Here is a 27956-nt window from a genome sequence, read left to right as displayed (position 1 = left end):
ATGACCCCTGCTCAGAAAAGCTCCCAAGTACATACTTATCTTGAAACACTTTTACTGAAGTCATCATAAGTACATGGCTAAATTAAAGTGTTTACCCAAAAAGGGACAGACTTGAGCACTGTGCTCTACTTCAAGCATCAGATGTTTTCCAAGACCATTCTCTGGACTCTGGCTATGCGCAGCAGTTACCAACCCAGCCCCATATGGGTGCCTCAGGCAGGGTAGGGGCAGCAAAGACCAAGAAGCTGAATTAGAATTTTTCTTTAATGATGAGAAATAGGTTTCTGCAGTATACTTCATAGCAACCAGTTAAATAAATGATCCTAGACTGGAAAGCTTTCTTCTCTTCCTGAGGAAATGGTTTTGGCAGGCTTGAAAGGCATGCCATTTTGCCTGATTCTGCTTCCAAATTTCATTACTTTTGCTTCTCACTGAATCTTCAAAAATACTGCTCTCCCTTCTCAGCAAGGGGATTGAAGATCCCTTGCTGACAGAAGACATCTCTTACATGCCTCCACTTTCCTCAAGCTAAAGTCTGTACACCTGCCATTTTCCCAAGCACACCTTTCCAGTGTGACTCTTTCCACATGTCTCTCTGTGTGATCAGCATCTTTCTAAATGTATTGTGCCTGAACACCCCAAGCATAGATACAGCTAGAGCCAGAGGGAGAGTGATACTGCAGCGTCCTTGCTCTGCAGCACAACTCCTTTGCATTTGTAGCCTGAGAGGCCAAAGGGCTCTCTTTCAGTCACATCGTGGCCAAATATATATATATATCCCAGTACTCTGTCATCCTACCTTGTCCTCTAACTTCCCGTTTCCTTCTGCTGCAGCTGCCTCCCATGGTGCCCAAACTGCCCACAGAGGGAGGGGAAAGTAAGGTTTGTTTCGTTTGGTTTTATTTTTTAATTTTTAAAAAAAAATTTAAATAAACACAGTATTTTGATAAGTGTCAGCTGTTACAAGGTGAACTTCAGTTTTCCTTTTTCTATCAACAAACATTAAAACATCCTAGTTGTGCCGTTTTTACATAGTGAGAAACACCCAAACCTTGTTACCAGATTTGCTATGGATCATCAGCATCAGGGCTTGCCTGGCTCTTGGCAAACACAAACACACAATCAACACAACCTTTGTCACCTCCACTGATGCTACAGGATATTTTGAAAAAGTCTCCTGCACTAAAGCACTCAAGTTCCCTCACAGTAATCCCAAGCAGCTGTATGATCCTGCACTCTTACTGGGGCAGGCAACCTCCAGATACCAAGGGCAGAGACAAACTCCATTAATGCATGATGGTGGAGAGGCTTCCTAACATTTGTTTTTCAGATTATGGCATGGAAAGTCTTGAGCAACACACTACAGATGAGGCAGGAGCCTCTTACAGTACATTTTACTTTTTATCAATGGATAAAGTGTAGTCACACTGCCTCATTTCACATGCCAGTCAGGCTGCTGCGGGATGCCTCTTGCCTGGCTCTTCCAACACACCCCAATCAGCTCTGAGGAGCAAGTCCAGGAAAGCCCTAGGCAGCATTAGATTTATATGGTTTAAAACACAACCTGGACAATGCAGAGTAAGGCCAGACAACACTGCTTATTTGAGCAGCAGACTGAGCAAAGCCTCCTCCCCCCAGACTAGAGAGCTTTCAGATTCAGTTTGCACTTCGCAGTCCACCAGGACCACCCTCCCTAGAGCTCCCAGGGAAGCCTGCTACTCCTTCCCCTCCATTTAATACAGGGGAAGGCTGCAAAGTCAGCTCTCCCCTGCCTAAGATCATCCAGGCATGCCAACTTACAGCTCCTCCTTGAACCACAGCCTCCTGCTGAGGGTACATCAGGAGGGTACACCGCCTTCCCTACATTGCTGCGGCTGGGAACGTACATCCCAGGCCAGCCTCCAGAGGCGAGAGTGCCCAGCTGCCCCCAGAGCAAACCTGACAGCCACACTTAGTCCTCCAGGGCCTGAAATGGGAAAGCACAGGGATGCAGGAGAGCAGCAACTCCTCCACAGCCTCCTGTCCTGGGTGGCTAGCCCAGCTGCTGCTGCTGTCCTGCCCACCTGTTCATGCCCAAGACTTGCTACAGTAATCCTGCCACAGCTCTGTAAGCAAGGAGGATGGAATTTCACAACTGGCACCCTGCCCTCTGGTGCCACTCGACTGGCATCCCAGTTAAAGTCTTCAAGAATCCCTGCATACGGAAATCGGGTCGCCACTGAGGCTGTGGTGCCAGCCACCAGGCATAGCTGCCGAAGACTGACTGCCAGCTCTGGTGGCAGGGACATGTCCTGTCAGACTCAACACCGGGAGCTCTGGGATCAACTGTGCCACACGCATCTCTGCTGGGCTCCACCTCATGCACTCCCACTGGGCGTGTGTGTGTGACTCATTTACTGCAGCTCATCAGAAATCCACAGCCCCAGCAGTGCTCTCCAAGTGGCACAGGGATGTGTATGTGTGACTCCTCAGCAATCAAAGAGAGATCCCTTGCTTGGTGCCTTCTACCCGGCAACCCAGTGGGCACTGCAAAGCATCCCAGGGCAGTTACCTGCTCATCTTAGAGAGTCACACAGATGCTGGCTATATATCTTCTCCTGAGTCAGGGAGCATCTCAACAGGAGGAAGATGACAGCTACCAAGCTCCAAGTTTTACTCTGCTGCTGCCAGCCAGCAGTACTTTAGTCCCTACATGAAACACCTGCAGACGTTCAGGGCTCAGTATAGCCCAACATAGCCATTTTTATCTCACTCCTTCCTCCTGAATCCTACCTGCTTTCAAGTCTCCTCTCTAATACCAATCTACACATCACAGATTCACAGGATCATTAATGTTGGGAAAGACCTCTAAGATCATTAAGTCTAACTATTAACCCAACACTGCTGTGTTCACCATTAAAGCATGTACCCAGGTGCCACATCCACACGTTTTTTGAATACTTCCAGGGATGGGGATTCCACCATAACTCTGGACATCTTGTTCCAATGCCTGACCACTCTTTCAGTGAATAAATTCTTCCTAATATCTAACCTAAACTTCCTCTGGTGCAACTTAAAGACATGTCCCTAAGTCCTATCACTTGTTACTTGGGAGAAGACACTGATCCCCATTTGGCTACAACCTCCTTTCAGGTAGGTTCATGTGTCCCCCCCTTAGCCTCCTTTTCTCCAGGTTAAACATCCCCAGCTCCCTCAGTCACTCTTCATTAGATTTGTGCTCTGGATCCTTCACCAGTTCCACTGCCCTTCTCTGGACATGCTCCAGCAGCTCAACATCCCTGTAGTGAGAAGCCCAGCAGGGCTGGTAGGGGTGGAAGGCTCTGGATAGTTTATCAGGGCCAGGTAAACAAAGCTGGAGCTCAGGAAGCATCCCCTCAGCCATACCCACAGCTGCCCCTTGATGAGGGGCCACCAATGCCCCTGCATGCCTGAACTGAACTCACAGCCCAGGTCTCACTAAGCCTGTGCTCACCACAGAGAACTCCTCTCAAGATAGCATCAGTTGCCTATTTATAAAATGATGTTTACTAACACCAAACACACTCCTGTTGGAAGTGGAGGACGAGATGAGTCAAGGGAGCATGAGCAAGGGAATTTTATTCTGTCATGGGAAGATGAGGGGATCGTGGGAGGCTTACTTAGGGATGGGTGCTGCAGCATTGGCTAATCACCTGCAGCTCCCTCACCAATGCAAGAAGACTCAAGGGCATGCTTATTTTTTCACATCAGACCCTTAAGCTCTGGGAACATTCTCCTGTGAAAGCATGAGATCAGATCCAGCACAAAGGAGTGTGCCAGCATCCCCTTGCAGCCTGCTCCACGCTTGGGAAGCACTAAGTGCCAGCAGGTGCTGAAGCACCAATTTAACATGAAGGCTCTGAAAACCTCCTGACAGTTCCTGGGACCCTCTTCCAGCAGCTCAATAAAGCACTGCTGGTTGTTACAGTGCTTTGACAGGGCCTCTTCAGGCAGTGCCCATCTCCAGGGGAACCATGACCCCTCCAGCAGGCGGGTGGGGAAGCAACCCCCACTGCTCACCCTTGCCCAACCTCCGCTCTGGATGATCACTCCGTTATTCCATTTGCTCAGTGCCCCTGCAAAGATTTGCAAGGACATCTGACTGCTGAGGCACTAGTGACACCAGTCTTCAGCTGTGGGCAGAGATGAGCGCTACAAAATTTGCTGTGGGTCTCAAAGTGAGGTAGGGGAAGGAAAGGGATTACAGCCCCAACTCCCCAAGGCACCATCTCACACTTGGAATACTGTCCAAGAATATGCTCCTGAGGAACAAAAGGCAAGAAATGAGTGCCTCCTAGCGCTCCTTGAATTTTACAGACTTTCTCAGGTGTCAAACTATATCCCATCCTGGGTGGCTGCAAACAGACCCCATGTGATGTTACTGAACTGCACACCCACATGGTGGCAGATCAGATTCTTGAAGCCCCTCCAGGCCAAACAATCAGTGCCTGTCCCTGGCTCTTTCTAGAGCCACCACCGCATTTTCCATTTTTCCTTCCCAGCTGCATCCAGCCATCTCCCAATGCCAGGCTAATTTTCAGAGCTTCACATTTTCCTCTCCATCTTTGAGAAAGTTATTGCTTTCCTGCCCTCAAATAGCTAACACCTCTTCCACTCTACCAAACTCATAATGGGCCTCCTGGCTCCCTTCCCCAGATTTGTCTCCTATGCCATTGCACTCAGCAGCCCCAAATGGGCTGACTAAAATGCATATTTACTTACGGGGCTGGATCAATTTCTGAGTTTTTAACCTTTTCTAACAGGCAAGGGAGGGCTGGTGCCAGGGGCTTTACCAGAAAGCCTCAGCTGACTTCTGGTGCATGTTCAGCCAAGGTTTGAAGTCCAGAGGCATGACTGGAGCACAGGACATTGTCACACACAGGGTCCAGGAACTGCTGGACAGCTGCATAACAAGTTTTGGCTATAAACCATCCACTCAGCTTACCCTTGTGTACCATCCCTTCAGCATGGCCCAACAGGGGTGCAGGCTTCTGCACTCCATGCATTGCCAGAGGTGAAGGCACCAGCAACTCTGTCCATGCCTAGGATGATCCTTTGCTCCCTTCATCCTCCTGGTTCACCCCAGTACCAGCTGCTGGGTCGCCACTCTCAGCCAGCTTCCCACATGTCCATGTGCAAGCTCTCGGCCACCCCCACCCCTGCCCACCCACTCCTCCCAGCACTGATTCATTGGCCCCCAGCACTGACTCACTGCCCACTGCTCCCGACCACGCACGCATCCAGCCTGCCTCTGGCATCCCCACCACACCGAGACACAGGGTGAGGTGCCAACATTCTGCTTTAGAGAGAAGCAGTGAAGCAGCATGGATCCACAGGAGAACCTGGCTGTGCTCCGCATCCCACCCTGAACAGCTGCATGACTGCAGGCAAGATGCTGATATGCACCATGCCTCTGTTCATCAGAATCACATACAATTCCTCCCAGGGACATAACACAGCTAATTTCCAGGCACTGGAAAGACAATCAACTTTCCAGATGATACATACTAGCAGCACACAAGTATTTGTTGCTGCCTGTACTCTCATCTACAGTTAGCTGAAATCCCTGTTGAGTTACTAGGAGTGAAGGGTATCTCTTGCAGCGATGGACCTCTGCTCCCATTGTTAAGGAAAAAAACGGGGCTGTCACTGCCCTGCTGTCCCTTCTGCTGCAGCTTATGAATTTATCCCTCTTCTGGATGAGCAACACCTGCCTTGTAACTAGTCACAGGATTAAAACAAAAGATGTTTTTGGATGGTTTCCCAGTTGCGTGACAAGAGTAACTGCAAGAGCAAAAGCTTCACGCTGCCCCTGCCAGCTTGGTCAGCTCCAAGCAGACAGGGAGATGCCCAGGTGGGCAGCAGCGCACCTTACAAAGTTTTGCCACCTCTAGTTTAATTTTCCATCCAAGGTCAGCGCTTAGGCTCTCCAGGACCAGGTATGCTCCCTGCCCTCCACGGAGGATGCAGTGGCACCAACCTGCAAGTTTAACACAAAAAAATGAGAAAGATGGAATAAAACATTCCCCACCCACCTCTAGTCTGAGTAATGGGACCCCACGCCAACCCTGGCACAGCCTCTCCTGTCTGCAGGCAGCATCCACCTTTGGGTGGAGTGAGGCTGCTCTGCTCAGTGTCCCCACCTGCTGCTCCGCCATGCATGGGCTCTTCATTCTATACCTCATGCAGCTATTAAGTATCTCCTCCTGCTATCTGCCACCTGTCTCCACTCTCACATTTTCTCCTTTCATTCTTTCCTACCTGGAGAAGTAGGGTTCAAGTTTATGCCAGGGCAAGGCCAGTCCTCAGCCCTGTGGGGGATGTCAACAGGGACAGCACATATGCCTGACTATTTTTCTTTTCCCCTGGCATTTACAGTCACCAGATTAGGAGAGTGGAAACCACATCTTGACTACTCCCTCTGGTGTTTTCTTTGGTACCACAATACAGGAAAGAATGGGAGGTTCCTACCCCAACACGACAGGCAGCAACATGTACCAGCAGGTGTTCCTCCTGGACCTTTTTTTGCCTCCTCACTTACCAAGTGACGGGACAGCTGTTCATGTCCCACCATCCCCAACACACACACTTTAGGAAGTACCGGCAGATAAAAAAACCCAAAACAACACAACCCAAGAAATAAAAATCCCAACATCAAACCACTGCTCTCCAGCTACATTTGAGTCTCAAACCCTCCTGGCAAAAAACCCCTCAAACCTGCAGGCAAAAAGGGTATGAAAATGTACACCCGTCTAAGTGGGAAGGCAGAGCAGGAATAACAAGATAGCCAAGCCCTGGCACTGGGATAGGAGGAGAGGGTGTTGCCCCAGAGCTCTTGGAGTCGCCAGAGCCAGCTCAGAAAGGAGGAGCTGGTAGAAAGGGCGGTTTCGCAATCAGAAATGTTTGTTTTGAGTCCAAGGATGCTCTGAAACGCTGGAGTGGGCTGCGAGGCAATTAGAGGATGATTAGGATGACTGACAGGATGAACAGAGGGAAGAGCAGGTGGGCATCTTTGCCCTAGGCCAGGCTCACCACCCTGCAGTAGCTTTTCAGGACTAGGCTGGGAGTTTCCAGCCCACGCACCTATTGAGCCACAACAAGCAGCTCTACCTGTACCACTGCTTGGAAGGGTTTGAGCCTTCCTTCACCAAACAGGTTCAAAAATTCCTTTTTTTTTTGCTCCAAGAAGCGCAGCACAAACAACACGAGACAGAATATATGTGCTGCTGTACAAATAGCAAAGCCATCTCTGCCTACACTGTCCAAAACCTGGTTTGTTCTCTGTTTACCAGGCAGACACTTCCACTCACTCCCATGTATTCTGAAAAGAGGCTCAACAAAACTGCCCACCTCCTCTACTTGGATTGCCCCATCTCTTCCCCAGACATGCAAGCTCCATCTAGAGATTCTATTTGATCTTTCACACCCAGCCACCCTCAGAGACATCTGCCAGCACAGCTGTGTCAGACACAGAGGCAAAGACCCAAGCAATCAACATGTCTCCACAGGCATAAGTCTGCTGCTGGAGGTGCAGTTATACTGGCAAAACTGCTTCTCAGTGTTTTAAGGTGGTGGAATAAAACCAGACTTTAGAAGCAGGAGCATCTTTTGCTAAAATAATGTATCAGCAGAGCAATCAAAACAGGCAGTCCTACACATCAAGCAGGCCAGAAGCTGCAGGCGTTTTGGAGGAGACATCTAATGTACCCTAGAGATATGGCCCAGACCATGCTCAAATACTGCCACCATACCATGGTTTTAAACCTTTAATTTGCAAAGGTCTGTCCCTCACTCCATACACACCAGAGGAAAGCTGAGCTATGGCTCCTACTCCACAAGACTCTCCTGGAGCAACTCCGGCTGTTCCACTCTGTAGCACTCAACTCTCCAGATGAAAACACAAAGGCTTACTGGAATTATTCCCTACAAACCAAAGCTGTGCTCTCATCAAATGGACTAAAGCTTTAAAGAAAACAAAATTAAAAAGTGAAATACTGGGGTTTTCCCCCCCTTTTTGCTTAAAGCACATCCAAGCATTTGCTTTCCCCAACCTGAAACCATAGTCAGGAACTATCTACTAGCTTTGAAATTCCCTTCCTACCCCAGGAGGTAATAAAACATGAAGACAGAGAACATGAGATTCCAGGAGCACTATGCAGCAGAGATTTACAAGGGATACATCCTGTCAGGCACACTGGATCATTTTTATTTTTAACAGCATTACAGCGTTAGTGGGTGAAAGGGAAATTGTGGATGTAGCAAGATTTTAGTGAGCCATCCACTGCAGTATCTCACTCAGTCTCCCTTTCGAGGTTTGTTCACTGGACTGAGGAAGAAACATCACCTCATGGACTGAAAACAGGCATAATGACCCTAAATAAACCAGTAGCTCAAAGTGACAAAGCACTACTTACAGACTGGCAGGAACCAGAGGCAAGAGTGATCTTTGGTTTCATTCATCATTTTCACTGGCTAGCATGCTGAGTTCAGAGAGGTGTTAGGTGCTGGCTGCTCTGAGGTACCTGTTTGGCAAAGTAGCTGGGCACCACAGGAGAAGGGATGCTATAAATCACTCAGAGGCTGAAGACAGGATGGGACAAGGAGAGGCAGGGAACAATTCCAGAGGCACATGCACAGAGAATGGGTGTAGGTTTGTCAGGGCATCACCCTGTGTAAGCTGGGGCCAGGTGAGTGCTTTGTTCTACTGAAGTTGTCTCCTCATAAGGTAGAGGAGTCTCAACAAAAGGCCTTAGATAGCAAGGAGCAACAAGCAAGGGGAACAAGAAACCCAGAGAACAGAGGTGCACTGAAAAACTAACAGGCCAAGACCTCACATGTACAAGAGGAGAAGGCAGAGATGATTGCATGGCTCTGAAGGTGACTGCAGTCCCAGCACCTCACCACAGGTTTTTTGGTCGCTCTTCATAGCCTGGCATTTCTACTCTACCAAGCTAATGACACACAGTCATAAAATATGTTATGCTTATACAGGATAACCAAGTCTCACCTTCATCTTTTCCTTGATTAGATAAGCAAATTGATCTCCTTATGTTTCTCACCACAAATCTATCTCTTCAGGCCTCAGACTAAACTAACTTTTCTGCATTCTATTCAATTTTTCAGCAGCCTTTTCTGAGCACCGACACTGGATTTAGACGTGTATTTTAGTATCTATCTCTCTGGCATCATCTACAGCAGTAGAGTCTCACTCTTACGGCTACTCATTTTACACCTTCCAGGTGTAAAATGTTTCCTACAACTGCCAGGCTTGAAGGGGCCTTAACATGTCATCTGTCAAGATTCTTTACTTGAGGCACAGCCAGTTGCAAGTCATCCAGATCTACAGACTTTTAGCTAATTTCTTTCAAAATGAACATATACATCCCAACCCCCAAAAAGCCCTTCAAGATAGCCTCCATTTCTGCTTCACCATCCCAACTGATATTATAGGGAACCATAAAGTCTGAACTCCCTAATTACAGGTGAAGTCACTTCCTTCCCCATCTTCATCACAATGACAGTCTTCTAAAAAAGTACATTGCTGTACATTCTTAAAGACCATGAAGTTCCCTCTTCCACCTATTCTTACTCAGGCTACATACACAGCCCTTCTCGCAGTTCTTCTCATCCTTCCTCCCACACCCTATTTCTAAAGACCTTAATTTCTATTGCTTTGCTGGATAGTCTCTTGTTTGCACACATCCTTCTCCAAGAGTTGCATCTCTATCTGAGCCTGGCCCTTCAGCAACACCTCATCTCTGTTGAGGAGAGCACTAATTGCTTCCTGCACCTTAGAGGTGTCACTCCTCACACAGCCTGGCACAAGGCTTTGCAGAGCACTAATTGCTTCCTGCACCTTAGAGGTGTGATTTCTTACGCAGCCCGGCACAAGGCTTTCTTCGTGTTTTTCAGCTCCCCAGAAGAGCACTAATCCTACCCCCAAACTCTGGCAATACCAACATCTTCCCCTGCCTGCCTAGCTAGGATCTCCTTACCAGATAGAAACCCTTTTGCATACAGCTTTCCCATTAGTTGAGGGTCCACATTGGGCATGCTTCCTATCACCTACCCCTTCCTCGTTTGTTTACAAGGCTTACACCTGGGTCACTGACACAGGCCAACTTAGGATCTATTACATCTGTCACCCCCGCTCAGCTACGAGGCAGGCCATCCTCTAAGGCAGGGGTGTTGACCAACTTGATGCACTACGTTCCAGACAAATGGATGCTGGTGATTTCTAACCGGCATATTCTCCTACCTCCCTAACAGAATAAACACTGACTGTTTGTTCTTGTTTATTTAGATGGGCTGGATGTAGTCCCATTCTCTTCCCCTCTATTTCAAGGGATCAAATCTCGGAATGTCCCTTCACCAGATGTTTTCTCTGGTGGCTGCTCACCATGCAAAAGTTGCCTGAGTCTGTAAGTACTTTCAGGAAATTTCATAAGGCTTTGTGCATATGACCACATCTAATTTACCAAAATAGTCTTGTTGCTTGTTCTGATTTGTCCTTGGATTTGCTTTTTAAAATTAACTCATCACTCCTGATCTTCTTTGCAAGGTGAAGACAGAGTTCTTACTGTCACATTTTATTTGTTCCTCTTTTCCATGCCTGCAGGAGCTAAGTCCTTCTATCCAATAGCTGCATCAGCTCCTTCTGCCCCAGCTGGGAGTTCACACCAAGCTCTGCATCCACCGCAAACCCAGTTCCTTCCTCCCAGATTTATAACTTTGTGACTAATGCCAACTCAAGCTGCCTTTTCTGTGTTGTGAGTAATAGCGAGTCCTTGGGCAGCAACCGCAGCTCAGAGGACACACAACAACAATTTATTTCCAGGTCTATGCCTCAAGTATGGAGTTAGAGCCCAGGAAAACCAAACCACCCACTTGTGTATGCAGACATCCTCAAGATGTCAGCTTTACCAACATCACCTGAGAGCCTCCAAAACTCAATGGCTTCACATAAAGGGAGTGTAGACCATAAGCACAGAGATGAAGGATGAATCCATTTTAAGATCTTCCTTAGGACCCAAAGGCACTAAATTTTTGTTTCAAGAGCACAAGTATCCTGAGGCCATCTTCAGAGACCCTCCCCAGTCTGTGTCATTGCCAGGTGCTCTCTGCCCTCCAGCACAAAACATCAGATGTGATAATTATTTCAAGCAGAAGACAAGGCCTGCTGCCATCTGAGTCTCCTCTAAGCACAAGATCATGCCAAGATTGTCTCTGACTTTGAAGGGACCTGAAACAAAGTCTACTAAAGGCCACTGTTTTACTGGCAAAAGCAGGGCCAGGCCAGTGCACAACTCTCCTACCAAATGCACTCTAGTGCAAAATCGCACTTTAAGAATAGCACTCTCCCTCAACCCCTGTCAGCAACACATCAGGAGACAGGTGGATGATTTAAGGGAGCCCATCAGAACAGTTCTTCCACGCAGGTCAACAAAAGAAAGCACACCACCTCCACACAGGCAACACCACATGGCAACAGAGACAGAGGTCACACCACTGGTGGCAGCTAGCTCTCTGCAGAGTGATGCCTTGCACTAAGCTGGGAACAAAGAAAGCACAGAAACCTGAGAGAATATTGCTTGGGAAGGGAGTATCAAAGCAAGCAACTTCTCTGCACAAAAAAATTACAGGGGTGCAGAGGTGATGAGCACAGCCAAGGAAGGGATATGAGTAGCTCTGGGAGCATACAGTCCTTCCAGGTAGTGAGAGGGAACAGACACACAGGAAAGGTCTGCAGCAGCCACTCTTCCAGACAGAGAAAGGCAGGGAGGTTTTTCAGCTTGCTGCTCAGAGGTAGCACGGCTGTGGTGGTTCAGAAAAGCAACAGCAGAACACACTGAAAACAGGCAGCATGAATCCTGCCTGTGACTGCTTCCTCTTGTGCTGATGCAATGTGTCGCCTTTCTAATACACAGTCCTTTAAGAGATCCAGCCCTTTCTTTAATGCAACAGCACAAACCAGAAACCAACAAACCAGCCAACAGAAATGGGAATCTTCAAAACCTTGCTTTAAGCCAGACCTGTACTAGCAACAGAATTTATCTGAGAAAAAACAGCATGCATAAAAGAAGACCTCTCTCTCTTCCCAGCACAATAACCATGTGGGCAGAGGCTGCTGGCATCAACAGTTAGACCAAAGCACATCAAGAACAGGAGACCTTGCTCACATGTAATGGGCTATGCCAGCAGGATGCCTATCTTGCCCATATAAGCTGTGTAGCCACTTCAACAGTTTGGCCTGAGAAGAGCATTGGGATACTGGGGAACTGTTTCCATCCCTCAAGCTGGCTTTACCAAGGAGTGAAGGAAGGGAGGTGAAAACAGAACAGGGAGAATGGCAGGCAGGCAATTTCAACATGCAGGAGCCACGGGGAGAACAGAAGCCTTTCCAGGACTCCTTAGCAATCATGTGCAAGGAACACATAGGGAGCATGCAAACATAACCCTGTAAAGGGCAGTGAGCACTGTGCAGATAAAAATGGAGGAAAGGGTTCTGCATCTCTCATAGCAAGCCAGCCTCAGGCTTCCTGCAGCTAATCTGTATTTGGAGCAGAGGGCAGACACCCAGCTCCATGCTGGAAGGACATGAAATGAGAAGGCAGTGCCAACCACAGGCCTGCAGGCTCAGGGAAAAGCCATTTTATACCGCAGGCCTTTGCTCTACAAGCTTGGCAGTGACTACACAAATCTCACTCTCTCTCTGTTGCAGAATGCGTACATACATATGCATTTCTTTCTCGTTCCTTGATTTTTATTTTTCTCCTTTTAACCAACTTTCTAGGCAATGCATGAGGCCTGCCCCCCAACTCACTACCCTGGACAAGCCAGAATGCTTCTGACAGATGAAGGCTGCAGGCAAAGAGGTGCCTCCTGAGAGGCCGCACTCAAGGCAGGTCCTGCACACATCAACTTATGGATAGGAAGGTGAGGAGTCCTTCCCAGCGAGAGCCTGAGCTGTACAAGGCATGGGAAAGAGGCCGAGGACTGCAGTTCCTGGCAGCAGGCGCTCCCACAATGAACACAGAGCTACCTTCAGACAGGCCAGCTGCCCCACAGTGCAGTCCTCTGGAGCTAGAGTATCAGGACCAGCAACACAATTGCTAAGATCAAAGTGGCAGAGGGACACAGGGACTCCCACCTCCCTCCCTTTCTGGAAACCTGCATTTCAGTTTCCAGCTCAGCCTGCAACCAAGCTCAAAGCTCCCCAGGTTCACTTCCAGAGCCAGGAGGAAGAAGAGACAGCTGTGTAGAGATCAGACATAGCCAAACCTCCCTCTGGCTCATTCAGTATCCCAGAGGCCATGGCCCATTCAAGGCTCTGCCATTCCCTGTCCCCCTTCCCCAACACCTCCTGAGCCATCAGGAAAGACCTGAGACCCTGCAGAGCCAGTTCAGGCAGTAGGAAATCTGCCCCTTTGCTTTGAGGCTCCAAGCAGGGCCTCCGCCTCCTTGTGTGAGAGGCAGCAAGGAGAACAGGTAGTGGGCTGGCACACTGGCAATTTTCTGCAGGAGCTGCCGGATTGGGCGGGGAACAGGACATCTGCAGGGGTCAACACTGTGGGCTACCCAGGCAGGAGGAGGCAGGGAAGGAGCAGCCTGAGAGACTGTCACCAAGAACTGCTTGGTTCCCACCCTCTGGAAAGCAGCTGCTAGATTAAAAAAGCCTTTATGGTCCTGTCATTCAAGGATGTGGAGACAAACTCCATTTTTCAAACATTCCCATCATCTTGTCTCACCTGCGCACCACAAAAAGCCCCGGGGAAGATCTGGCCCCAGCCTCCAGCAAGCCTTATCATCCTTGCCCATCCCTACCCACGGCAGAGCTCTCAGATGCTTTGATATGCAAATCAGCCACAGGATCCATAACCAGCGCTGTCTGCAATTAACAGCGCACTCGGAGTATCCTACACCCAGTGCCTCCTCCCTCCCCAAGCACCACACGGTTGCGCAGGCTTCACGTCAGACGACACAGGTCCCAACTGCCTTTCGTGGGAGCAGGAGGTGCTGCCTGCAGTCCTTGGATCTTCAGCATACAGCCTCACCCTGGCCACCAGGATGGAGATGGGGCCCTTACAGAAAGGATGCCGGCTGGAGTTGCACTTCGGTGTGGATGGGAAGGGTGAAAGAGGAGCTGCCGGCAGGATGCTGCAGGGCTCCCAGTGACCGGAGGCTCACACAAAGTGTAATTAGCAACAGACAAAATTAGGGCCTGGGCACTGCCAGCTCTTAGGCTTTTATTGCAAACCTCAGGCTACCTGGGATTTTCTGGAAGTTCTAGTTCCCAGAATGAAGAGATTTCATGAAGATTTTTTTTGCACATAAACAATACACCCCTCCCTCTCCCCCCCGCAAGTTTCTAGCCCACTTTATTACTGCAGAAAGCTGAAAAAATAAAACCAAGGATATTTTAAGCCCAGAAAAAAGAAATTTAACCCCCCCAAGCAAACTAGAAGCAAAGCACACTCAGGGTTTCTCTTTTCTTGGCTCAACTCATGGCTCCAGAACAATTCAGGATAGTTGCACTGCACTCTGGTCAAAGGGCAAGAAAATGGAGCATTGCAAAGACTCATGGTGATGCCTTCTTGACATGAAAACTGACACCCTCAGAAAATACAGTAGCTTCAGTTCCTTCCAAGGTTACAGGAACAGACAAAAATAGAGCAAACTTAGTGCAACAAAACATACTTGTGAGCCAAAACGGAGCCTCTTTCCAACCCCCTCAAAGGCATCTTCTTTCATGTTTATTTTCCTCTTATGGTATCCAGGTGAAGACTACAAAATGGACTTCTCTCCCCATAAAGATAGCGTATTCCTACTATTAAAAGGCTCGAGATGAAAAAAGCTTTCCTCAGTAGATACCAGCTAATTGCAGTCATTAGAAGTAATGCTTTGCTATTTCTGGTTGAATGGAGTCCTCCTGGAGTCAGTTACAAGCTGAGTGGTCAGCTCTGTGCTCTCTCAGAAGCATTAAGAGTATTAAAAGCTATTAGGGACAGTACAGTGCGATTGTTTGGAGGGGAGGGGTACTGGTCCCTGCCATGCACTTGCAAAGGCTCTGTCCCACACTCAGGTAGGGCATCGGCAGCACCACCCAAAAGGGACCTGAGCCATGCAACCCTTCAGTGGCTTTGTGACCACTGCTAATCAGATGCTCCTGCCCCACAGCCCATGGCCTTCAGCATATGCTTGCTCCAGAGAATGACACCACAGAGCAGGACACTTTCACAGGAAAGAGGGGACTCTTCGAGGACTATGCACAACTAAATTAGCCACCCTGAGCACACACAGTGGCCTTTTGCTTCTAACTTCTACTATAGAGAGGACTAAGGGAGGGAGGGGCTCAGAACCTTAAACTGCCAAAACGTCTGCTCTCCATCCAGCTGGGAGCTACCAAACCTGCTGAGAACACCGGGCTGACTGCAGCCACATTGCAGACTTTTGGCGTGATGCCTCCTCCAGCAGGTAGCTACACAAAGGGTGCATTCTACGGCAGGAGGAAAAAACATGGTTTGCTGATTTGGAGGAGCTGGTGACTGAAACAAGAGCAAAAAAGGGACTGCTTCGCTACCTGGCCACGGTTATGAGCCATATCCAATAGCCCTTTGTCAAGTATTCCAGGGGAGGAGAAGCAGGGCAATATCAGAAACCTGCTCGCTACTCCCACCACCCTTGGAACATCCTCCTGCCTCCCTGCTGCCCTCCATCACAGAGGTGTCTGCAGGAGCGGCGGGGGGCGGGCAGGCAGCTCTCCGAGCACGCACAAAAGCGTCGACCGCACAAGAGACGGTCGCACCACGGGCAGGGATCCGGCGACCCCCGAGGTGCACAAACCCCGTTACCCAACAGCAGCCTAGGCGAGGGACAGCAAAGAACAGGCGTCGGGGGAACAGACAAATGCCCCGGGAGGCCTTGGGGCGGCGGGCGGCCCAGGCCGTTCCACGGGCGCCGCGCCGGGCGCGCCCCCCGCCCCGCTCCGCCCCAAGATGGCAGCGGCGCCCCCGGCCCCGGCCGCCCCCACCGCGGGCTCGGCGCAACGGCCGCGCGCCCGGCCCGGCCCGGCCCGGCCTCAGCACGGCCTAAGGCGCCACCGCGGACACCCCCGGCCCCGCGGGCAAGAACCCTCCGGGCCTAGAGGAGCCGCGGCCGCCGCGCCCCGCAGTGCCCCGCCGTGCCGCAGCTCCCGCCCGCTTACCGGCGGCTCCTTACCCCGTGTCAAGCGCGGACGGGCTCCCCCCGGGCCGGGCCGGGCACTGCGGTACCGCGCTGCTCTCCGCCGCCCTCGGCAGCGAGGGGCAACCTCTCGGCTAGGCTGAGTTCGGCTCGGTTCGGCTGCGCTCGGCTGGGTTCGGCTGCGCTCGGCGGGGGGCGGGGCCCCGGCGGTGGGCGGGGCGCGCAGCCGCTGGGTCTGCACTGTGGCGGTGGGCGGGGCCGCGCGTGCGCGCGGGGGCTGTGCTGGGCGGTAGGGCGCGCGCGCTCCACGCGGAGGTGCGCGGTGGGGCCTGGGGAGCGATGGGACGGGACGGGACGGGACAGGACAGGACAGGACGGGACAGGACGGGACAGGACGCGACGCGACGCTTGGAGTGCCGCGCAGCGTGGCGTAGCTCGGTACCGTAGCGCCCAGCAGGGCCGGTACCCGGCCTTGCCCCGCCGCCGGGCCAGCCTGCTCCCGGCCGTGCTGGCTTTTTCCTGGGGCCGGTGCCGGGCCCTCACCCGGCCCCGTGGCCGAGCGGCTCCGGGCGCGGACGGCCCCTCTCAGCCCCTGGGCGCTGGGGCTGTGCCGTTGCCGTACTCGCCTGTGGGCCTCGGGGCCGGCCGGGCCTTCCCTGCCCCCGGGTTCCGGCTCGGCCGCCTGTCCCTTGAAGAGGGGAAGTCTGGTGCTCTGTGCACGGGGCTTGGAACATGTCAGCCCTGAGCATGAGCTGCTGCTCTAGAGGAACGGAGAAACGCTGTCCCCGAAGATGCGCGGGGCGCATTTGAGTGGCGCGCAGCGTGGCAGAGTGGTGATAGCGCGCTAAAGCAGCCGGGAGCTGGAGCCTTTGTGTCGCTTGCATACTGTGCTCCCACTGCACTGGGCTCCGTGCCTCCGCAGTGTGGCCTGGGAGAGGGGCACAACGCTCTTCTGAAGTTCCTGCGTGTTCCCACAGTTTCTTTGCTCAGAATTCGCGTGGGGCTGCGCTTCTGGGGTTAGGCTTTTGTGGGAATGAGTAGTCACGCAGCAAAGTTAGACTGAAATTCCTGTGTCCTGACACGTGTGGCATTTACTCATGTGTGTCGCGGGGACTCGGGAAGTGTGGGCGCTAGTCTGTGCTTTCCTGGTTGTTCTCCAGAAAGCTCTTTGGAGGTCCAGTGAGTAAGGGGAGGCAACTGGGGGAAGAGACAGTATGACATATTTCTTTAAAGCATGCATAACTTAATCTTTGTAGTAAAAACAGGTGGGCAAGCCAGCCTTTTTAACAGCAGGACACAGATGCAGATCTGAGCTCTGTTAGCTTGTCTGGTTCCAGAGTTCTCCAGGCTTGCCTGAGAGGGTCTTGTTTGGAAGGAGAGACACGGAGTTAAGGGAGGTTTCTGAATGAGAAATGAGGATTATGCCACCAAAGCTGCAGGTAGCTCTGTACTACCTTGCAACGTGAGCATGCCTTTGTCTCCAGGTCATGTTTCTCTTAAGCCTGAATTCCGACAGCGTTACGCATCCTTTTCTGGTATAGCTTTATCAGGAAGGCCTAGAGTCACTATCGTTTTTCGTTCTGTGAACAACTAGCCTAGATCAGTTGTTCCTGACTTTTTTTCATGGTAGAGACCCAGCTACACAGCTTCTCTTCCTCCTTTGTGTTGCTCTCCTTGCCACAGCTCCCTCCCCCCAGCGTGGTTACTGCTGTCTGGGTTGTGATTGCACCTTACTGGGTGGAGCCTGGCCACTGAGGTCGGGGCTGGGAAACAAATCTGGTCTTGTGGCTTTCCACCATTGTCCTGTTCTTGACACCTCAATACTTCTAAAACCAGTAAAGAGACATTTGAGACGTAATAGAGCGTAAAGTTACAGTAGTGTGGGCAATCCTCTGAATTCGCATGTAATTCCCAAAAGGCAGAGATGGGGGAGGGGCCTTTCTTTGCTTCACCTCAAACCCTACAGGCCCACCAGAGAGAACTCCTGAGGATAATCCAGTAACTGCTCTTCTGCTCGTTTCCTTTGACTTCACACAGATAGTTGTCCTCTCCACAGCTTAATTTTCTGCTGGTGCACTGGGAATAACCGCTCCCTATTTTAGTACAGTGCTGTGAATATGAATGTGTAGGATGATTTTAGGAGTTTGGATATTGGAACAATAAGTACCATAAGTACTTTAGAGGTGTGACTTCTGGATACTTAAAATGTCAAAAGTAAGTTTTATTTTCAAGGTGTGCAGCTCTTTTGTTATCTGCCATTCCTGATTGTGGTCTGGAAAATGAAGTTAGTGTGTTTTTCTTCAAAATTGTTAACAGATGTATCTGTAATGAGTTTCTGTTGGTAACTTGGATCAGTAAATATCCTGTTTAATAGCTAATCCTATTCATAAACGGAGTTAAAAAAGACTTAATTCCTCTTTGTGGATCCTGGCCTTTTTGTCTGTCATTAATGTAAAACCAATTATGTCTTGGTAATGAATATCTCGTGTATTTTTAACACACACAGCCCTTAATCATATTGTTTCCTTTCTGAGGAGAGCTGTGAATGGATTGAGTCCCGTAGTTCACAGTTGGCTCCTGCAGCTCACTGTGGCAGACGGTCTATAAATAGACCTGCAGTGGCAGAGTAGGGGTTTAGGCATTTGCATTGCATGTACTGTCTTGGGTTTATTTCCTGTGTTTTAATGATGGATGATAGATGCAGTTCAAATCTTCATGGTGCCTGCAGCATGTCTGTTTTGATCTTTTAAAAGAATAAAGGTGATGTTGGTTCCCACTGTTCGACTGTGCAGATCAGGTCACTACTATAAAAGTGAAGAATATTTTTACCTGGTTTCTTTGGCTTTGACAGCAGGCTTTGGGTAGTTGGCATCAGCATTTGCTTTGCAACATCCATTGGTTTTCCATGGGGCCTGTGTGGATGAGTTGTTAACAGAAAGAGGGAAAAGGAATAGCTGAATGATTATGGAATTACAGATCTTGGGAATATAGGGAGCAGGGGTTAATTCCAAAACTTGTCATTGAAAAGAAAAGTAATACTGGATTGCCAGGTAACAGCAATTTAAAATTACGTTTACTCTAGGATGCAGGCAAGGTAAGAATAGTACCTTGACTGTTGTTTAGGGTATACACCACTGATAAGAACTTGGTCAGAGCTGTTGCACTGGCGTCTGGAGTGTTCAGATGCAGACCTTTTCAGTGCTCCCATGGCTGTATTAGTAGTGTAGATTCATGCAGACCATTCTTGTGAAGCACACCACTGTTTTTGCTGAAATGACAAGAGATCCTTTTCTTGTCCAAATCTCCTGGTGTTTCTTTGGAGATACTGTCACCACTACATAAGTCTGCGTTGGCAGTAGAAGAAGCCCCACTCTTATGTTGTCCCACATTCCGTTGCAGCAGTGTTCATGTGCCTTCAGGTTGAGCTGGGTCAAGAAACTGAGCTAGCTGAAAACTGTGACTGATTTACAGAAGTGCTAAAGCCAGCATAAGGGAGATGATGGAAGTGTGTGTTGGGGGGACACGGGGCTTCCTTTCTTGGTACTGTGTGCCCTGATGTTCATTCAAAATGACTGTGTAATCCTGTCCTCCTTAGCTGGCAGATGTCCTTGCTTTGTATCAGTTTCCTGAGGTGGTCTACTCATGCGTTTGCAGACATTTGATGAAAATACTGTACGTGTATTGTTCGTATTTTCCAATTTTATTAGCTGGGATGAAATTTTCCAGAATTTCTCCATTCAAAAGCCGCTCAAGATTGCAGTGAATATAGGTTAGTTCTTTAATATCAAGGGAAACCAGTGAAGGTGATAGCTATAGCACTTGAAAATGGCACAGTGGGTAAATAACTTCAAGACGTTTATAACTGGTGAAGAGTTTCTTTGTTGTGCAGTGTTGGAATTCGATGTTGGTCTTTTGCATTGAATGGGGTAAGGCTGAAGGGCCCTTGAGAAGAGTGTTTGCAGTAGAAGTTTATTGCATGCTCAAAAGTAATTCAGTGAAGTAGAAATAGGGTAATTTTAGTGAATATTTGATGAACAAATTCCTCACCCTTTTTCTGAATCTTACTTTGAGCTCTTGTCTGAGGTCTGTGATAACTTTTAACAGATATGTGGAGAGGGGCAAAGTGTCTCTGTGACTGTGATTTTCATGAGATAGAGCCACTACTGGAAATTAGGGGCAGCAGGGTAGAAACAGCCAGAGATTCCTCTGCATGGTTCTTTATTGCTGCTTTGGTGCAGCTTTGAGTGGTCAGTGTTATATCAAGAGCTGCTTTTGTGTTAGGCCTGTCATTTTAGGAAAGTGTCTGTTTAAATACTGCTCTTGCCTAGCATAAAAAACTTGGAAATTAATCCTGCTTGAGCAGGAGATTGGACTAGATGACCTCCAAAAGTCCCTTCAAAGATAAATCGTTGGTCAGGAGTGTATTAGTGACTAAGTACTAAGCAAGTGGTGCTGTTTGCCTGTCCAGGGTATTGTGGAGTGTGCTCCTGCCTGTATCGGTTGCGGAGTACCAACGGCAGACTTCTGGGAATTCCTACAGATTTTCCTGTGCTTGAAGGTTACGGCATTACCTCTGACCACTGAAACCTGACGACCTGGGGAGAGCCATCTTCAGAAGCAAACTTGGATCGTATGCATTCCCTGTGCCTAAGTGCAGCTTCCTCTGAGCCTTTTTAAGGCCCACTGGTATGAGGCAATGTGTGCTGGGAAGGAGAAGAGTGCCGGGGGCACTGGGGCTGATGGCTGTCATCGATTTATAACAGCTCTTCAATTTTGGCACCAGCTCAGAGTGTTCATGTGGCAGCACCAAGCATGGCAGAGTAAATGGCTTCTGTGCCCTTCCAAGTTCAGTTGTTTAGTAATTAGCAACTCCACAGGGGGGAACTGAGGACAGGAGAGATAAGTTCACAGCCACAGAGGGATCAAACTGGGACTGAGTCTGGTTGAGGAGCACCTGGAGACAGACCCAGACTATTGGCTGTTCCTTTCTAGAGAGGAAACTGGCATGTTACAGTAGCTGAAGTTGTGATTCACTCTTTGTGAACACACTTGCACCCTTGAATGCTGTTCTTCATGCCATAGATGCATTCTTCTTTTCCCTCCACCCTGAACCTTCCTGCTAATTGGAAGCAACCCCCCTGTTTACTCAGTTGCTAACAGGATGCTTCATACCAAATAATCAATCATGAAATTTCTTAGCTTGTGACACATCTTAATGTGCTGAGGAATAACTCTTAGCTAAGCAGGGGATACTGAGTCATCTGGAAAAATAAACAGTCCTTGGACACTTAATGGTGTTGATGCTTCTGCTGGTAGTTTTGTAACTTCAAACCTTCACTGCTGCCACAGGGTAGAAACAAACAGTGACTTCTCCCAGGAGTGATGAGTGAGTTCAGGGTCTAGGCAGCACTTTAGCACATTTTAGATGTGCTGGTCCTTTGACATCTGTGCCTGCCTTGTTGTGAGCCCGCAGACCTCTCCTATTGGTCTTACGTAGTGGTGAGGATGAGCAGATGCACCTTCTCCAGCCACCAAGGCTACCATGCCTGCCAGGAAAAGAGAGGTGGGGGTGACAGCGGCATCTGGACTCCCCAAGAAGTGTCCATCAAAGACAACAGAAAGGCCAACTTGCAGCTGCTCATTTGGGTTTTGTAGAGGAATCCAAAGGGTCATCGTGATTCTGGAGGAAGTAGGAGCAGTATTACCCACAGAGTTTGAATTTCATATGGGGACAGCACACCCACATGCAGAGCAGTACACAGGCAGATGGTGGGCTTAAAGCAAGTCAGCATAGTTGAACTTGCTTAGAAATCTGAGCAGCAGCAAGGCCAGGTATTAGGACCTTGATTGCCAGCAGCACTGTAAATGTCACAGGGCCTTGCTGTCATTAGGATCACACAGCTAGGTAAGGAGATGTGGCATAAACACAGCCTTTTTGGGGTCTCAATTCAGAGAGGGGACAGTGCAGGCAAGGCCTTGACTAATTTGATGATCATCTACCCCAGAGAAAAGTGGCTTTTTTTTTTTTTTTTTTTTTTGGAGATAAATGCAGGCTTTGGTTGCTGTTCTCTTCCAAACCTGTCTGTATGACAGGGTTGGTTTGCCACCTGTGCTTTGCTCAGGTAGCACTGCTCAAAACTGCTGTGGTGCACGTGTCCTGTGCTTCTCATTGTGCTCTCAGGTGACACTTGCTTTGTAGAACAAATGCAAATCCTGAAACTTATATATGTCCCCAAGTAAGCAAACACATTGGAGAAAAAAAAATAATAAAAGAGGGAGTGAAGATTCAGGCTGGACTTTACTTGGTTGTAATAAGAGCTGTGGCACTATCTGTTGGAGGGGTATTCTGTGGGCATTTTTTTCTCTGTAGAGAAGTGAGCTTTGTTTTTAAAATAAAAAGTAGAAAAAATGGCTTTGCAATGTATTACTTATAGTTTGGGCCAAAACTCATCAGAACTGTCAGAGAGAGAGATGAGGCAGTGGATTTTTAGTGTTTGCTTTAGAAAGGAGAGAAGCACGTGTTGGTTACACTGCCAAGGTCACAGCAAGCAGTGTCACCTGGCAGTAGTTGCAGTCAGGTGGAAAGTCTTAGCTGTACCTGAGCTGGCCTGAAAGAGGACTGGCTCCAGGTCTGTGTTGTTTCCTCCCTTTGCTTGGATCTGCCGGCATAACCACCTGGGTCATCGCTCCCTAACGATGTTTGGGAAAGTGATCTGGGTTCAGATAAGCCTCTGTGGCTGCGCCTGTCAGTCTGACAGAATGAGGTTAGGGAACTGCCGTGGATGTAGGCAGGGAAGAGGGTGTGGCTCTCAGTCGGAGGTTAGCCTCGTAACTCAGCTCTGCTGCAGTCAGGGTGGTGTACAGTGTACAGCAGCGTTGAGCCAGCACTGTAAAGTTACAGGCAACTCTTTGGGCAGCCTGAACAGGGCAAGATTGGCAGCGGTGTAACTGTGGTCTCTAAACAGGCTGCTTAACACCTTGTGTGCTAAGAGAGCGTGCCCTCACCAATGGAGCTCTGACTTGTTTCTTGTCTGGCAAATCGTTTTCTGAAGCTATGGTGCCAGTCTGTAGATTATTTGGCTTTTTGCTTGGTTTTGTAGGTAACCTTAGTAGCTTTTACAAGTAACCATGATGGCTTTTACTGGGCACTGCAGCCTCTAAACCAGTTCACATCTGAAATTCTCAAACCTGCTTCTCGTTACATGATTCACAGTGCACGCGGAAGGGCCCTTACCTCTGTGTGAAGGAAACTGCAATGCAGTGATACTGAATCCAGCTTTGTAGTATGTGTGTCTGAATTACATTGCCTCCTGAATTCAGGCAGGGGTTGTAGATCTGTTTTGTAGCGTGCTGCAGATGCTGCTACCACTCTGTGTCCTATGGATTGCAGCATCTAAATACTTGCTGAGGCCCTAGTGTGTGATTCATGTAAAGGAAAGAAAGCAAACCAAATTCTGTCCGTTTTCCAGAGTTAATAATTCTTTTGTTTCTTGTGCAGGGTTGGTTACCAAATGGCTCTCTTGAGTAGACAATTTGGTTTATCTTCGACCCATCTAAGCAGTGCAGTGATCCACCGACAGTTCAGGTAACTTTCAAATTTTGCTTTTGTTTTCCTCAGAATGTTTCATGATTGAAAGAGATGCTCTTAAGTATATCAAGAATAAGATATAGCATTTGTAATTCAAAAGGATAATATAATAAAAAAAAAAAATCTCACAGTTGTCCATTCATAGGTTGAAAAGTGAGCCCAGACACTCCCATTTGCAGGTTCCTGGCAGTCTGAACTCTGCATTGTCATATGTGTGTAAGGAGGCTTTTAGGCCTTTGACAGCAATGCATAGGCCTGCAAGTAGAAGTTGAAAGTGTCTGTGTTTCTCCTGCAAGTGCAAAAAAACCAACAGCAAGCCTCTGCTGATGCAGAGCCAATTACAATGCTTAAAATTATTCAGGAGTTTATCATTTATTTAGAATAAAAATAATCTAAAAAATTACATTCTCATACTTTACCAGTGTCTATTTTGCTATTTTTCTTTTGTTTCTTGTTCCAGGCTCTAGGCATTTAAAGTTTTGAATTTATGGACTTCATATTTTACAATGCCTTGCACAAAACTGAGAGCTTAATCCTACAGCAAACTCTGCCAATATGAGGAATCTCTATAACACTTTGAAGGGTCAGGTCTTTAGTTTAAAGGATGAGAATAGTCATTCCCAGGACTGTGGTCTAGAGAGGGGATTAAGACAATGCTCAGGGCTAGGTTGTGTGATAGTCCTTGGAGCTATCTTGAGAAGGTATCCAGGTCTTCCTGGCTTTCTCTCTAAGTGGGCTGCATGAGAGCATTGGCCAGTATACATTTAAAGCATATATAGGTGACAGTGGGAGGGAGGGAGGTGAAGTCCAATCCATAGAGGTGAGCAGGACTTCAAAAGTCTTAATGGGGAGACCTTTTCTTTGTGGGATATTGCTCCAAGACTGTGGCAGGAATGAAGAAAAAAGGGAAAGAAAAAGTTCTCCCAGTGCAGTTATTCTTGTCTAGTGGTTCCTGGACAGTCACATTTATATCTGTTTGCTACTGCTGTATTGTACACTTGGTCCCACCAAGGTTATCCCTGCTCCTTCCTGTGACAGCACTTCCCTTTTTTCAGCCTCCTCTCTTCTGCCTTCCCTGTAGTGCAGCCACAGATGGTTAGCAGAGGAGAGAGAGTGTAGTGTATCACAGTCCCTGCCAGGGGATGGGATGGGAGAGGGTGGCTGCTTGCAGAGATTAGTGACTTCTAAGAGAGAGAGGAAAGCTAAAGTAGGCCTCTACTGTGGGAAACAGATCTTGAAAGGCAGTGCTTGACTTCTGGAGTTTTTGGACTAATGCAGACTGACTCTGCCAGCCTTCACTGCATGTAAAAATACCTGCTTCAACTGATGTCCATCCACCCCACGTTTGGTGTGCATGCTCATCTTTTAAGTAACTTTGCAAATACAGGTCCTTCCTCTTCAAGAAGGGATGATGGTCCCTATTTACTTTACATGCTTCTGCTCTGAAAAACAAGATGAATGGTTAGGTTGCTTCCATATGCTGTCACTGAATAGTTCAGCTGGCAGCAGGTTGGCCTTCCTGCAGCTCTGGCCAGCATGTTTCTAGTACCTCACTGCAAAGCAGTTTAGCAGCAGAAAGGACCTTCCTGCTTTTCCAATGGTCTGTGCTTGGGTGTCCTTTGAAGACAAGCAACAAATCACTTGAGTTTGAGCTCACTGAATAAAAGAATAATGGTTTCTGTAAGGGAGTATGTTCCTGCTGTTCTCAAGTATATTCAGAGTCAGACCTAACAACTTAGTGTTGTGCAGTTTATTTATGTTGTTTCTTACTCCCCCAAAGCAAACATACAGAAGAGACTGTGTCTCTCCGGGTTCCTTCCACATGGGGAAAGTGGTGATCTCTTAGATTCTAGTTGGGGACAGCTTAGCACAACCACAGCAAGCCCTCAGAGGTCTTACTGAGAGCAGAATAAACTGGGAGACTCACAGACTTCACTGAAAGGAAGGTTGGTCATAAAAGTCCTTAGTGCTGGGGACTATGTGCAAGACTGAAGGAGCCTGACTTGAGTCTTAGCTTCCTGCAGGCTGTTTGAAACAGAAGCGAGCACATTTTTTTGCTTGTAGATTGAAGTTGGATCATCTGCAGTTGCTAAAAAGCCCATGAAATGCAAGCCACTCTTCACGCCATCTTTTAGCTGTGTTTTGGAGCAGAAAGGTCATTTTATGTTTGACATTTAGTGAAGAGTGTGCAAAGCCCAAAGTAGCATATGGCTTTCAAAGAGCATATTGAATGCAGTCAGTGTGTCACCCATATGGTATGTATTTGTTGCTGGCACCTTCTGAGTGGTTTGTGTAATGACAAGATTCTGTGCCAGGTTTGCCTTTGCTCCCCAAGGATTATTGAGGAGTTCTGTCTCTCATTCTCTCTTGTCTTTTGGTAGCATCACTGGAGCATGCCAAGCAATACAGAAACTAACCCGTGTGCGAGTGGTGGACAACAGCACCTTGGGGAACACACCGTACCACCGGCCACCAAAATGTATCCACGTGTATAACAAGACTGGAGTTGGCAAAGTCGGAGATAAGATCCTTCTGGCTATCAAAGGAGAAAAGAAGAAGGCTTTAATTGTAGGGCACAAGATGCCTGGCCCCACCATGACGCCTAGATTTGATTCCAACAATGTGGTACTCATAGAAGATAATGGAAATCCAGTAGGGACTAGAATAAAAACACCAATACCCTATACACTGCGAAGAAGAGAAGGCGAGTTTTCCAAAGTATTGGCCATTGCCCGCAACTTTGTATGAATGTTAAGAGAGGTCTTCAGCAATCCTTTTATATCCTTTCATACAGTAGCTGTTCCCTGGTCCTTTTCCAGAAACTGGTGGAACATGAAAAAGTTGATGTTCATCAAGAATCCCTCTCAAGCAACTAATTTAAATATAGAAATAGTTTCTTTTTCTCCAAAAGAAGGTTGATTTATTTCACAGAGCATCTGCAGTATGTTTGAGAAATGGTCCTTCACCCTTATTCCTCCTCTGCTGTTAATCTGGTCTGTCATCATTAAAATGAGAACATGAAAATCCTTGTCCTGTATTGCGTATGCTCTCTTTGCCCTATTTCAGCCTTTCCCAGTTCCCCAGAAGCAAGACTCAGTCCCTGGCCAAATGACACTGGGATCTACAAAATGGATTCACAAGTAATAGAGTAGGAGAGATACACAATGAGCTGTGGGTGCCTTGGGCACATTCAGTAAAAAGTCTAATTTCTGTCTTTGGCTAGGAGAAGTATTTAGGAGCAGTTAGAATCAGGAGGGCATGGTGGCCTGCAACTTCAGTGGCGTGTGCTTGAATAGGGCATACCAGAGATTGGGAAGCAGAAGTAGGGAGGGGAGCTGAAGGGGAAGGTGAGATCCATCCTATGCTCTCTACCTCACTAACCTCCAAAAATTGTGTTCTCTGATTAGTGCAAGGGCTGGGTTCAGATTGAAAGATCCACAGAAAGAAGCTTCCTTTTGGACTGCTTCTTGGGACCATCGTTGGACGTCATCCTTGGTGGGCTGTTGGTGAGGCTGGCTGTTGTCCAGTTTCCTAAGCTTAGGCACAGCAATGGCGAATGCTACTGTGTTGCTTTCAGGACCAGTTGGGATCCAGGACTGAAGAGCTGCTTTTCTATGGAGCTGAGCAGAGAAAATTGGTGCTCATGGCCGGTGAAGGGACATCAGTGCAGAGCACTGCTAGACATAGCAGTGCTGGGGAAGAGGGTGCAGGGGGTGCAGTCAGCAGGAGTCTGCCCAGCTTCAGGCCCCTCAGCCAATTCCTCACAGGTCTGGTGGCAGGGGTGGCTGGCTGCTCCTTGCCCTTCTGCCTCCCCTTCCTGTTAGGCTGGGAAAGCACCTTGCTTTGGCTCTGCATTGCCTCAATGTGAAGATCTAAAGAATGCAGTGCTGAGCTATTGCACACTCCAGTTACTCCTTGCAGATGTGTCTGCCCCATAGTCCCCACTGTGAAATCCGCATTGTCCCTGGGAAAAGTGAGCCCTGGATCCCCTCAAACTCCCATTACTCCAGGTAACACAAAAGATTATATTACAGGTTTAATTTCAGTATTAACCGTAAGTAATGGCAGTGTTCCACTAAGTAAAACTTCTGTGTGAACTCAGTTCTGTGGGAAAGCAGAATCACGTGCTGCTGGCAGCATGTTACTTGTTTGCTGTTGTCCACAGGCC

The 27956-nt window shown here is 48.5% G+C and overlaps 2 protein-coding genes across 5 annotated transcripts in view; one reads left to right on the top strand and one right to left on the bottom strand.

Annotated features, from left to right (window-relative positions):
• TMEM63B (transmembrane protein 63B) overlaps window positions 1-16396 on the bottom strand; it is a 47460-nt gene extending 31064 nt beyond the window's left edge. For 2 of the 3 annotated variants that reach the window (XM_048295952.1, XM_048295954.1), the window contains exon 1: window positions 16237-16396. The gene's annotated coding sequence lies outside the window, so the exon portion shown is untranslated. Of the gene's footprint in view, window positions 1-16222 lie in introns of all 3 variants that reach the window. The other variant, XM_048295953.1, reaches the window with a different exon arrangement.
• A 62-nt stretch (window positions 16397-16458) lies between these two features.
• MRPL14 (mitochondrial ribosomal protein L14) lies at window positions 16459-26814 on the top strand. Of its 2 annotated transcripts, none has more exons than XM_048298734.1 (3): window positions 16459-16515; window positions 23699-23785; window positions 26170-26814. In XM_048298734.1, the coding sequence occupies exons 2-3, from the start codon at window positions 23712-23714 to the stop codon at window positions 26534-26536; spliced, it is 441 nt and encodes a 146-aa protein (XP_048154691.1). In that variant the 5' UTR covers window positions 16459-16515; window positions 23699-23711; the 3' UTR covers window positions 26537-26814. The 2 variants fall into 2 exon arrangements, with proteins under 2 accessions (XP_048154691.1, XP_048154692.1); XM_048298735.1 differs by lacking the exon at window positions 16459-16515 and adding an exon at window positions 16545-16638.
• Window positions 26815-27956: the final 1142 nt, after the last annotated feature.

Source organism: Corvus hawaiiensis, chromosome 3, assembly GCF_020740725.1.
Source record: "Corvus hawaiiensis isolate bCorHaw1 chromosome 3, bCorHaw1.pri.cur, whole genome shotgun sequence".
Taxonomy (NCBI): Eukaryota; Metazoa; Chordata; class Aves; order Passeriformes; family Corvidae; genus Corvus; species Corvus hawaiiensis.
Note: the sequence above shows the minus strand (reverse complement) of the source record. Positions and strands in the feature narration are given on the sequence as shown.